Source organism: Salvelinus fontinalis, chromosome 21 (assembly GCF_029448725.1).
Source record: "Salvelinus fontinalis isolate EN_2023a chromosome 21, ASM2944872v1, whole genome shotgun sequence".
Lineage (NCBI taxonomy): Eukaryota > Metazoa > Chordata > Actinopteri > Salmoniformes > Salmonidae > Salvelinus > Salvelinus fontinalis.
Window position 1 is genome coordinate 44,239,576 of NC_074685.1, and position 13,251 is coordinate 44,252,826.

Below are 13,251 nucleotides of genomic sequence, written 5' to 3' on the forward strand. Positions count from 1 at the left end.
CTTGTTTGGGTAATGTTGCCCTATAGGGGTGGCAGGTTGCCTAGTGGTTAGAGCATTGGGCCAGAAAGGTTGCTAGATCTAATCTCCAAGCTGTTGCTAGGCTGTCATTGCAAATAAGAATTTGTTCTTAACTGATAATGGTTCAATAAAATAGGGTTATTTTCCCATTCCGGTCCAGTGTCATTTGTTTTTAGAATGTATTTGTTGTAGTTATGATTGATGTCATCATGTCTTTATATTTCTTTATTTTTTGTTTTACTGCTGGTGACATGTTGCCCTACCTATTTTTCCCCAATTGGAGGCCAGCCCTTTTTGTGTGCATGTATTACTTATTTAGGACTTTACAGTGATCTTTAATTGAATAAATTTATTTTGTGTGCCTTATTCTAATTTGCATGAATTTCTATGGTTTGCTGTGCCTCTTCATCTTTTTGTGTTTTGTAATTGATGTATTGTAGACTCCTCCCCCTTGGCTGGTCTCCTTGGAGACGGGAGTTAGTCCAGCTCTGCCACATCTGGGCCTGATCAACTAACAAGCTACCTGAGCTCCTTAAAATGGAGCTTCCAGTTCACTGTGGTCAGCTGCTGGAGGAGAATGACAAGCGCCGAACTACTGCTGCCACTATCTAGTGACTGATTATCTAAATGTGCCGGTGGACTTCTGTTAAGAACACTTTTGTGATGGGAAATGGAACTCATCCAGCTCTAGGCCTCAGCCAGAAGAGGTAGTAAAGAGCAGTTTACATTGCTTCTCTGTAGCCAAACACCAGGATCGTTTTTGCAGAGGAAGTCAGCTGGTCACACCAGCACTTCATAGTGAGGGATGGAGCCACTACTAAAGCATTGTCGCCAGGGGTGGAGAGGTCTTGGATCAGGCAGTATCAGGGAGGCCTTCCTAGATGAGGAGGAGCTCTGTAACTTTCAACTGGTGGTCGGACATCCTAGCTGAGCTGCAGGACACACAGATATTTGTAAGTTGGGGGTATGGATGGAGATCCACAGTGCCTTCACAAAGTATTCATACCCCTTGACTTATTCCACATTTTGTTGTTACAGCCTGAATTCAAAATATATAATTTTTCTGACAGTGAGGCCACAATCAACAGCCTGATCAACTTTATGCGAAGATGAGTCATGCTGCATGAGGCAAATGGTCACACTTGATACTGACTGGTTTTCTGATCCATGCCCCTACTTTTTATTTTAAGGTATCTGTATTCCCAGTCATGTGAAATCCATCGATTAGGGCTTAATGCATTTATTTCAATTGACTAATTTCCTTATATGAACTGTAACTCAATAAAATCTTTGAAATTGTTGCATGTTGCGTTAATATGTTTGTTCAGTATAGAACAGGCAGTGATGAGAGCTCTTAGGTGCTAATGGATAGGATTCAGCCACCGCAGGTCTGTCCGGCAAGAACAGGTCTGGAAAATGTTGTAAAACATCACAGCACAACTGAAAAATACATGGCACATGGAAAGCAAACAAGGATGGGTGGTCTATAGTGATAGGTGGGATGGGTCTTGATGTATTCAGAACAGAGTTATTCAGATGATGCGTTCACCACACCAAACTCCTTGAGTACTGACTGCCCACAGAAAGTGAGAGTCTAAAAGTGGTTCTATGGAAAGATAGGAGAAAATAATAACCATGAGTATAGGCTTACAAACAATATACAGGCCCGGTAGATAGTGAGGGTATACATGCTAGTAGCTAGAATACACATGACATACACAAATAATGCAACAACATCTGATTTCCCCGTCAGACAAGGATTTGCCCAACTTTCAAGAATCCCTGAGCTAATCTCTACACATTTTGCTGAGACAGAGAAAGTGTTGCAGTTTTATACTTAATTTCCTGTAAATAAATGTTTTTATCATGGTTTGTGATGCTTTCATATGTTATATGGTGGCTAAATGTCACCGTCGTGTGTGAAATATTCAGACATACAAGAAATAAGAGCAAAGTGGCGATATTTATTGATTGATTTTTTTTTATTAGGGAAGGAAATAATCGAATGGATTTTGGAGACCGATGCACGTGATGAAAGCTGTCAATCAAAATACATTTGGCGAGGAGCGCTGATTATGACGTAAACGGCGTCCCCCATTCTATTTCTAGGGTTCCATAGACGCAACATTCTAAACGCGCTGTAAATTCCAGTGTTTTCCACACACTGGCTCATTAGCAAAGTTACACTTTCTGCTGCTACATCTGAGTTTGAAGATTGCAATAATTACTGTATGAATTGGCCAACAAGACTCGGGTAAGTAGAAGGCAACATTTGATTCAAAAAGCCCGGTTTTAGTCGGGGTTATTCGACGCGTAAACTTGTCATTCTATGCTGATTTAAACTAAAAAATGCGAGAAAAGTTTCCACGATGAATACTCAATCAATGAATCAGAAGAGAAATTGCTGTAGGACCCAATGTTTGCCACAGGTTGACACTGTTGTCCAGTTTTGTGCTTTAAGTAAGATGAAGTTGTCCATGACAACACTGACCAAAGGTGGGTTTAGTTTAGGCCTGGCATTTGAAATCAATCAATCTCTTTATTTTTCTCACAGTCATGTCTAGAAGAAGTGCAAGGCTTCTTAATGGAGGGTACTATGACCAGTCCTCTGACGATGAATCCTCTGGCTCAATTGTCTCCTACAAGGAAAGCCCTCTGCCCAGGTGTGTGAGTGAGAGTATCACTGTGTGTGCTATGATGCTTAGTGCACTTAACTGTGTGTGTATCAAATCAAAATGTATGTGTGTCTCTCTCTCTCTCTTTCTCAGGGTATTCAACAAGAGGAAAATGAGAACTGTGGGCCATAGGGGAATCCAAAATCCAAATCAGCCAATCAACGGCGATGAATTAATTGGTATTGCTAACATCACTTCCTGCCTGCGCTAGGTGTTGTCCAGATTGATAAACCCTATCTAGCCTCTAGTCCCTTGTTCTGTCTTGCCAACTCCATGACAATGATCATATGAGTTGTGACAGCACAGGATAAGTCCCTAGTCCCTAGCCTGGGTTAGACACTTTTGTAGATTAGAAATACTATGCAGTAATATGTAATGTATTCTTTAAGTTCTCTCTCCCTCACCCTTTTTCCTCTCCATCTTGTTCTCTCCCTCCCTCTCCCCCTCTGTCAGGCATGGTGCCAACTGTAAGGGCCGTCCAGAGAAGGCAGACCTTCCTGTCTCCTACTGTGGCCCCTGTTCCTGTGACCCCCGCTGCCTCTGTGGCCCTGCAGCCCAGCATGAGCTCCTCCAGCATTGGCTTCACCAGAATTGACAGCTCTGGCTACTGCTCTGATTCTGAGGAGCCACTGAGGGCCAAGACATGCTCCACCAGGAGACTGTCCAGCGGGATAGGCACTAGGGCCAGCGCTAGCTGCAGTGAGTTCAGTGTGTCTGTCTATGAGAGACAACATTAGCTTGGCATTTGCATGTCTCTATATGCTTGTAAAAATAAGAAAAGGAAGAAAAAAAGCTTGTTTGTTAGCATTAGCTTAGCATCAGTGTGTCTCCAATTTTACATTTACTGTAAGGGCTTTTTTAATTTAAGTGTGTGTGTCTCTGCTTGTAGTTTATTAGCATTAGCTAATCTCAAGTCTTGTCGCTGGTTTGTGTGCATTAGCTCAGCGTTAGCTTGTCATTTTGCTTTTGCCTTGTTTGTTAGCATTAACATTATCTTTGGCTCTGTGTCCCTGTAGGCTGGTCATGTTTCCCGACTGGTTTGCCATCCTGGTTTGTCATCTTCCTCCTGCCTGTTCTCCTGACCTTCCGTGAGTGTGATGTCACATTAAAATCAAATTAAATCACATTTTATTGGTCACATACACATGGTTAGCAGATGTTATTGGGAGTGTAGCGAAATGCTTGTGCTTCTACTTCCGGCAGTGCAGTAATATGTAACAAGCAATTTAACAATTCCACAACTACCTAATACATACAAATCTAATCAAAGGGATGGAATAAGAATATATACATATAAATATATGGATGCGCGATGGCCAAGCAGCATAGGCAAGATGTAATAAATTTTATAAAAATACAGTATATACATATGGGATGAGTAATGCAAGATATGTAAACTTTATTAAAGTGACTAGTGATCTATTTATTAAAGTGGCCAATGATTTCTAGTCTGTATGTAGGCAGCAGCCTCTCTGTGTTAGTGACAACTGTTTAACAGTCTGATGGCCTTGAGATACAAGCTATTTTTCAGTCTCTCGGTCCCAGCTTTGATGCACCTGTACTGACCTCGCCTTCTGGATGGTAGTGGGGTGAACAGGCAGTGGCTCGGGTGGTTGTTGTCCTTGATGATCTTTTTGTTCATTAGACGTCATGTTCACACGTCTAAATATCCTCCTATGCATCTGTCCTCTGTGTGACCTGTACCACAATGTCTTCCCTGCAGTATTTGTCTTTCCGATCGTGTTCCCCACCATGAACCTCAACCTTACAATGAACCGCCCGACTCAACCTGACTCTCCACTCGACCTGACTCCAAAGGCTACGGTAGGACCTCTTGTTTTTCATCTGTCTTCTGATGACGTCTCACATGGCGCTCTATATAGTGCCCCACTTATGTGGACTCTGGTCAAAGGAAGTGCGCTACATAGGGAATAGAGTGCCATTCGGTACAGACTGTTGTCTATCTTTTGATTGGGTGAATGCTGCAATGAAGCTATGCTTGGGCAACACTCTTGTTGACTAGTTAAAACTCTTTCTACAGTATGGAACTCCTATCATGGATTCAGCTCTCAAAAACAAAATGGACACCATCCAGGTACAAAACAGAGAGGGGTGCTGGGTGGAGAGAATGCACAAAATGTTTGGACATATTCATTTATCTGACCTGTGCTTGTCTTGTAGAGAGAGATTGAGATCCTTAAACAGAAAGCACCCCAGCACCAAGGCATTTCCCAGGTGAGAATACTCCATCTATCCCTTTGTAACGACATACCAAGATAACACAGGTCTAGCTATGTATTTTGTCTGATTCTTACTTTCGGATGAGAGAGTGGAAGTACCAGGGATTATTTTCTATTTTTTTTGTGTAGTATTGCCAGTTTGTCATTTGAGAAGTGGTGTCAATAATTGCCCTTCTGGAATGAACAAACACATTCAATTGAATAAACGTTGTGTCCACCAGCAGATGGTACAAAGACTGAATATAGACATGAGGAGAATAAGGAGCGAGATTAACAACGTCAGAGGGAAAGTGAACAGGTGAGTGTGGACCAGTCTTGAAACAACCCATTTAGTCCCTAGCTCCTAGCCCATTAAAAAAAACAAGACAAAAGTGATGTTGTATTCTAGAAGACGAATCTCTTATTCTCCCAAAGTAGAAAATACATTTCTTTTGTTTCATTCTATTGTAGTGTCTCTATTTCTGTCTCTACTGCCGGAGAGCGTCTGGCCCAGGACGCTGCCGAGCTCAGCAGCAAGATGTCTGATTTCCAAGAGGAACAATCCATTACCACACAGCGGGTTAGAGCCCTGGAGGACATCAGTGATATGGTAACACACATGTACACGCAGGCACATGTGCATACACACACAAACACACACTTCTCCAAATGTGTGTGATCTGTGTGTTCTCTAGCTGCAGCAACAGGTGACCTCCATTCAAAACCATCCTGCTCCCACACCAGAAAACATACACATGACACCTGCTTTTAAAGTGGCCATGGAGAAATTGCTGAATGACCGACTGGCCCAGGTGGGTTGATTTTAATTTATTTTCTGGTAAAATAAACAGAAGATGTGATGCGTTTTTAAACTTGACCATGTGTGATTGTGTCTCACAGAATGAGAGATGTGACGTGAAACAGTTGATAAAGGATTGCAGTCGTCCATTGGCGGACCGACTGCCTGACTTTGCCTTGGAGTCTCAAGGTTTGTGACATCATCACTGTACTTCAGCATATTTTTTGTATCTGTCACAGAAATATTCCCAGCACGTGTATATACAGGATGCTGTATAGACTACAGTATTGTGTTTGTGTGTGTAGGTGGCAGTATTGTAACCAGCAGATGCTCTGAGACGTATCAGACCCGTTCGGCCTGCGTGAGCTTCCTGGGGATTCCCCTGTGGTATCCTGCAGAGACCCCCCGGACTGTCATCCAGGTTGGTACCTCTCTCTCTCCCTCGGTGTCATCCAGGTACCTATATCTCTCTTTCTGAAGTCTGTCATCGTGACCACCATGTTTAAATACAGGTTAACTCTTGTCCTACAATTTTGTCTGCCTGCAGAAGTCTAACAAAAATCCCCATCAACATCCGTCTGTTTTACCTTGATCTGTTTTTTTGTATGGGTTGTATCTCAATCCACCACATCCACTGATCTCTCTGAAAAGTGGTAGAGCTAGAGTGATGTTTGTCAGACCATGAGACTCCGAAAACCGGTCTTCTCACAAAAACGTCTGTAATGGTTTGGCCTACAAAATATTATGATGAGACTCTCACGAACACAATGGTGGTCTCTGTTTTGCTCTACGTCCCCCACAAGCGTCATGGGACTTGAGCATGTAATCGAATCCACAAATGCTGATGCTCCAGATACTCAACTAGTCTAAAGAAGGACAGTTTTATTGCTTCTTTCATTAGAACAACAGTTTTCAGCTGTGCTAACATAATTGCAAAAGGGTTTTCTAATTATCAATTTGCCTTTTAAAATGATAAACTAACACAACGTGCCATTGTAACACAGGAGTGATGGTTGCTGATAATGGGCCTCTGTACGCCTATGTAGATATTCCATTAAAAATCAGCCATTTCCAGCTACAATAGTCATTTACAACATTAACAATGTCACACTGTATTTCTGATCCATTTTATTTTAATGGATGAAAAATGTGCTTTCATAAACAAGGACATTTTATAAGTGACCCCCAACTTTTGAACGGTAGGGTATACAAAAATGTGGACACACCTTCAAATTAGTGGATTCTGCTATTTCAGCCACACACGTTGCTGACGGGTGTATAAAATTGAGTACACCGCCGTGCAATCTCCATAGACAAACATTGGCAGTAGAATGGCCTGACTGAAGAGCTCAGTGACTGTCATGGGACTGTCATGGGATGCCACCTTTCCAACAAGTAGGTAAGTCAAAATTCTGCACTGCTAGAGCTTCCCCGGTCAACTATAAGTGCTGTTATTGTGAAGTGGAAACATCTTGGCGCAACAACGGCTCAACCGCGAAGTGTTAGGCCACACAAACTCACAGAACGGGACCGCCAAGTGCTGAAGCGTGTACCGAGGTCCAAACTGCCTCTGGAAGAACTGTTTGTCGAGAGCTTCATGAAATGGGCTTCAATGGCCGAGCAGCCGCACACAAGCCTAAGATCACCATGCGCAATGCCAAGCGTTGGCTGTAGTGGTGTAAAACTCACCACCATGGGACTCTGGAGCAGTGGAAACGAGTTCTTTAGAGTAATTAATCACGCTTCACTATCTGTCAGTCCAATGGCCTAATCTAGGTTTGGCGGGTGCCAGTAGAATACTACCTGCCACAATGCATAGTGCCAACTGAAGTTTGGTGGAGGAGGAATAATGGTCTGGGGCTGTTTTTTGTGGTTCGGGCTAGGCCCCTTAGTTCCAGTGAAGGGGAATCTTAACGCTACAGCATACAATGACGTTCTAGACAATTCTGTGCTTCTGACTTTGTGGCATCAGTTTGGGGAAGGCTCTTTTCAGCATGACAATGCCCTCGTGCACAAAGCGAGATCCATGCAGACATTTTTGGTCGATTTGGTGTGGAAGAACTTGGCTGGCCTGCACAGAGCCTTGACCTCAACCCCATCGAACACCTTTGGGATGAGTTGGAACGCTGACTGCGAGCCAGGCCTAATCGCCTAACTTCGGTGCCCGACCTCGCTGATGTTCTTGTGGCTGAATGGAACACGTCCCCGCAGCAATGTTCCAACTTCTAGTGGAAAGCCTTCCCAGAAGAGTGGAGGCTGTTATAGCATCAAAGGGGGACCAAAACCATTTTTATGGTTAATAAAGTTAAGAAACTTCCTTTAGATTTTTTGGGGGGGGACTGTCTGTTCCGTGTAGTGAATCTGGTATACAATGTATTTCTATGGGCTAATATCAGTAATGCCAAATTCAATGTTTCACCAAATAATTGTTTTATATTTTGTTTTGAAAATAAAAATCAAATAGCTAAATGATCCTTGGTATGACCATCTTAAAAAAATTCCATATGTAAATGTTTTTATTTTTATATCTTGTAACCCTGCACAAGCAGACCTGATTCAACTAATCATCAAGTCTTCAATGAGTTGAATGAGGTGTTTTGTCCAGGGCAATAATGAAACGGTGTACTGTTGGGGGTACCGGAGGACCAGGGTTGGGGGTACCGGAGGACCAGGGTTGGGGGTACCGGAGGACCAGGGTTGGGGGTACCGGAGGACCAGGGTTGGGGGTACCGGAGGACCAGGGTTGGGAAACATTGCTCTAGAGGGTTAAAGACCGATCATCTTTCATCCCCTCAGGGCCAGAAGGTGCTGCCTGGCAAGTGTTGGCCGTTTCCTGGGGCCCAGGGCACTCTAACCATCGCCCTGTCTCACCCCATCCACGTGACCCACGTCTCTCTGGAGCACATCTCCACTACCGTCTCCCCTAATGGGCGCATCGACAGCGCCCCCAAGGACTTTGCCGTCTACGTGAGTCACCTCTGACCCCAGGGCCTGTATTCACAAAGTCTCTGAGTAGGATGTGGCTCTTTCCTTCCCTGATCAGCACTCCTACTCTGAGACTATTTCCTTTTTTTGTACCACAGAATTTACAGTGGGACGATTTGCACAGGGATGTTTTAGTGCTATGTTGAATTCCATTTAATTGACTCCCTCTCACTTCTTCACACTCTCTTTCTGTGTAGGGCATGTCTACTGTTGGCGAAGAGGGATCACTGCTCGGAATGTTTACATATGACCAGGCTGGAGATCCCCTACAGACGTTTGAATTGCCTGTGAGTCAAATGCTGACAAACTATTAGAGATAAAGATGCAGGCTAATGAGATGGGTAGATTATACCTTTTTGGGCCTAATGTGTATACAAAACAATGGGTTGAATAAGACTTATCTCAAAATGAAATATGCTTGGACCTCTCTCGCTCTCTCCCCCCCCCCCCCCCCCCCCCCCCCCCCCCCCTCAGAACCCTACCGCAGTGTATCTGTATGTGGAGCTCCATGTCCTCAGCAACTGGGGTCACCAGGACTACACCTGTGTGTACCGCTTCCGGGTTCACGGCAAGATGTCTGTCTTTTGAGGGGGATCGGCTATCCATCTCAACCCCAGAATTTTTATTTTCATACTGGAGCATATATTTTGCATCTAAATAAAATCTCTATTAGGCAGTGTTTGTATGGGTTTGGTCACAAGTTGGAACTGAGTGTAATGATGGTGGCCATATTGGATTCCCAATAGATTTGAATTACACCAGAATAGTTCTAAATGTCATAAGTATAGTACACAATTCTAAAAGATGTATCTTATTTGCAAAACTCATATTTACAGGTGATTAAACCCCCATCAAATGGTATTATGGCAGCCATATTGGATTTGGAGAAAAATCCAGGGTGTTCCCAAGGGTCGATAACCTTTTGACTGAGATAAAAACATCACTTTTCTGTTTCTGGGGCTGGATCCTTTGTTTTCCTTAGCCAATTATAATACAGTAGGATTTCTAAAACTTGGGGGGTCTGGTTCCACGTTTTGGTTTTTGCCCTAGCACTACACAGCTGAATCAAATAGTCAACGCTTGTTGATGAGATGGTTATTTAAATCGGCTACCAAAAATTGAAGTCTACATTCGTTAATATTTCCGCTGGTTGTTTCTGTATTAACAGGTTGATATTTCCACAATGCATCAAGATATCGTTTTGCTGTTTGTGCATGTAGGGCGGCCAGGCAATATTCCCATCCAGCCAGGCAATATTCTGCACTCTTTGGGTGCGTTCGAGCAGTAAGGCTAACGCAGCTGACTGTAGACAAGTCAACGAGTGAATTCGGAGGAAGTGTGTCTGCGACATACGAAAATCAGACAGTGTTGTGGTCATAGGGAAAGAGGCCTTTAGTGGCCAAAAGGCCGTATTAGCCTAGGCGGAGTCACTGAGGGCTTCCACCATTTTAATGTAGTCAACTGGGTGGGACATTCATCTTCATTGGCTGATCCCTCCTGGTGACCCTGTTGGAGGGATCAGACAATAGTGAAGAAGAAAATTGACTACTTCAAAATGGAGATTCCCTCAATGGCCCTGGCCATGCTGTAACAGGTGCTATAATGGCACAGATACAAAGATGAGTGCCCTATCTGTCTCCATGGTTGTGGTTTCCCTACAGACATTTACATTACATTTAAGTCATTTAGCAGACGCTCTTATCCAGAGCGACTTACAAATTGGTGCATTCACCTTATGACATCCAGTGGGACAGCCACTTTACAATAGTAAGGCTTCACGCTCCACAGCAAGGCTCCACGCAACATGGCAGTGTTGCTGTTGTTAAAAAAAGTTATTTGGATTGTCAAAATAAACATGTCTCCAGCCCCCATATCTTACCCTCAAAAACAGTAAATATGTGTTTACATTGGACCTTTTGATCACATGGTTTTTGTGAAGTTCATGCAGTTATCCCCATAATGCAACATACTTTGAAAGGCAATAAAACAATATTTTTACACGACCATACATTTCATAAATGGGAGACATTAGAGATGTGAAAAAACATGGTTGTGTTTTGTACCTTGGGTAGGATTTTCAAAAAAAATGTGGGGGCATTGCCAATAGAGCTCACCAGCTTGTAGTCATAAAAAACGGAAGTTATTTACCTCATGCTCCTTCAGTCATCCCTAAGGGGGAAAATGAATGGGAAAAGAATAGGGTTTTGGGATAAATGCTGAATATAAGGTCTGAGGTTAACACAGGCTTATGAGCTCTTATATGTTTTGTCCTATGAGATATCAGTCAGTTAAAATTACCTTTATGAATTATGAAAACTTGCCTTTTGTTTATTACATCAATTCTGAAAAATTCTGAAAAAGTGACGTTGGCTGATAATCTTTATCTCATAGAACAAAACATATAAGATCTTCTAAGCCTGTGTTTACCACAGACCATATTTTCAGCATTTATCCAAAAACCTTATAAAAACTCAATTTGTATTTATTATGGATCCCCATTAGCTGCCAAGGCAGCAGCTACTCTTCCTGCGGTCCAGCAAAATTAAGGCAGTTTATACAATTTTAAAACATTACAATACATTCACAGATTTCACAACACACTGTGTGCCCTCAGGCCCCTATTCCACCACAACCACATATCTACAGTACTAAATCCATGTGTTTGTGTGTATACTGCGTATGTTATCGTGTGTGTGTGTGTATGCATGTGTCTGTGCCTATGTTTGTGTTGCTTCACAGTCCCCGCTGTTCCATAAGATGTTTTTTATCTGTTTTTTAAATCAAATTTTACTACTTGCATCAGTTAGTTGATGTGGAATAGAGTTCCATGTAGTCATGGCTCTATGTAGTACTGTGTGCCTCCCATAGTCTGTTCTGGACTTGGGGACTGTGAAGAGACTTCTTGTTTAATGTTTTGTGGGGTATGCATGGGTGTCCGAACTGTGTGCCAGTAGTTCAAACAGACATAAAGTGCATTCAGCATGTCAATACCTCTCACAAATACAAGTAGTGATGAAATCAATCTCTCCTCCACTTTGAGCCAGGAGAGATTGACATGCATATTATTAATGTTAGCTCTCTGTGTACATTCAAGGGCCAGCCGTGGCACCTGACCACACGACTGTAGTGTGTAGTAGTCCAGGTGCAACAAAACTAGGGCTTGTAGGACCTGCCTTTTTGATAGTGCTGTTAAGAGGGTAGAGCCATGCTTTATTATGAACATACTTCTCCCTATCTTATCTACTGTTGTATCAATATGATTTGAACATGACAGTTTACAATCCAAAGTTACTCCAAGCAGTTTGAGCAAGGTCCTGTGACTAATTTCCACATTATTTATTACAAGATTTAGTTGAGGTTTCCTTGCCACCCATTCTGAAACTAACTACAGCTTTTTGTTAAGTGTAGCAGTAATTTCAGTCTCTGTAGTAGCTGACGTGTATAGTGTTGAGTCTGTTGTCTGTTTGTTTACTGTAAAATAGCATTGTATCTGGTCAAACACAATTTTTTCCTGAGTTTACTAAGGGTTGGTAACAGGCTGATTGGTTGGCAATTTGAGCCAGGGGTGGCAGGTAGCCTAGTGTTTAGAGCGTTGGACTAGTAACTGCAAGGTTGCAAGATCGAATCCCTGAGCTGACAAGGTTAAAAAATCTGTCATCCTGCCCCTGAACAACCCACTGTTCCTAGGCTGTAATTGAAAATAATAAATTGTTTTTAACTGACTTGCTTAGTTAAATAAAGGTATAAAAAAAAGGGCGCTTTACTATTCTTAGGTAGCGGAATGATTTTAGCTTCCCTCCAGGCCTGAGGGCACACACTTTCTAGTAGGCTTAATTTGAAGATGTGGCAATAGAGTCTGCTATTATCCTCAGTAATTTTCCATCCATATTGTCAGACCCTGGTGGATTGTCATTGTTGATAGACAACAATAATTTTTTCACCTCTTCCACGCTGACTTGATGGAATTCAAAAGTACAATTATTTTCTTTCATAATTTGGTCCGATATACTTGGATGTGTAGTGTAAGCATTTGTTTCTGGCATGTCATCCCTAAGTTTGCTTATCTTGCCAATGAAAAAGTCATTAAAGTAGACGGTAATATCAGTTGGCTTTGTGATGAATGAGCTTCTGATTCAATGAATGATGGAGGCGAGTTGGCTTCCCCCCCCAAATTTCATTTAAGGTGCCCCAAAGCTTTTTACTATTATTCTTTATATCATTTATCTTTGTTTCATAGTATAGTTTATTTTTATTTAGTTAAGTCACATGATTTCTTAATTTGTAGTATGTTTGCAAATCAGTTGGGCTGCCAGATCTATTTGCCATACCTTATGCCTCATCCTTCTCAACCATACCATTTTTCAATTCCTCATCAATCCAAGGGGATTAAACTGTTTTTACAGTCATTTTCTTAATGGGTGCATGTTTATTAGTAACTGGAATAAGCAATTTCATAAATGTGTCAAGTGCAGCGTCTGGTTGCTGCTCATTACACACCACAGACCAGCAAATACTCTTTACATCATCAACATATGAATCACTACAAAACTTATTG

The 13,251-nt window shown here is 42.3% G+C and overlaps 1 protein-coding gene across 2 annotated transcripts; it reads left to right on the plus strand.

The window, feature by feature from the left end:
* Positions 1-1,924: 1,924 nt before the first annotated feature.
* LOC129819162 (SUN domain-containing protein 1-like) lies at positions 1,925-9,049 on the plus strand. 2 transcript variants are annotated; one of them, XM_055875722.1, is made up of 10 exons: positions 1,925-2,681; positions 2,787-2,872; positions 3,147-3,392; positions 3,710-3,781; positions 4,417-4,517; positions 4,735-4,788; positions 4,875-4,928; positions 5,158-5,231; positions 5,384-5,724; positions 5,813-5,900. In XM_055875722.1, exons 1-9 carry the CDS (start codon positions 2,575-2,577, stop codon positions 5,589-5,591), a joined length of 1,002 nt encoding a protein of 333 aa, XP_055731697.1. In that variant the 5' UTR covers positions 1,925-2,574; the 3' UTR covers positions 5,592-5,724; positions 5,813-5,900. The 2 variants fall into 2 exon arrangements, with proteins under 2 accessions (XP_055731697.1, XP_055731698.1); XM_055875723.1 differs by lacking the exons at positions 1,925-2,681; positions 2,787-2,872; positions 3,147-3,392; ... (3 more) ...; positions 4,875-4,928; positions 5,158-5,231 and adding exons at positions 6,017-6,132; positions 8,508-8,678; positions 8,894-9,049 and having other exon boundaries at positions 5,613-5,724.
* The last annotated feature ends 4,202 nt before the right edge of the window (positions 9,050-13,251 follow it).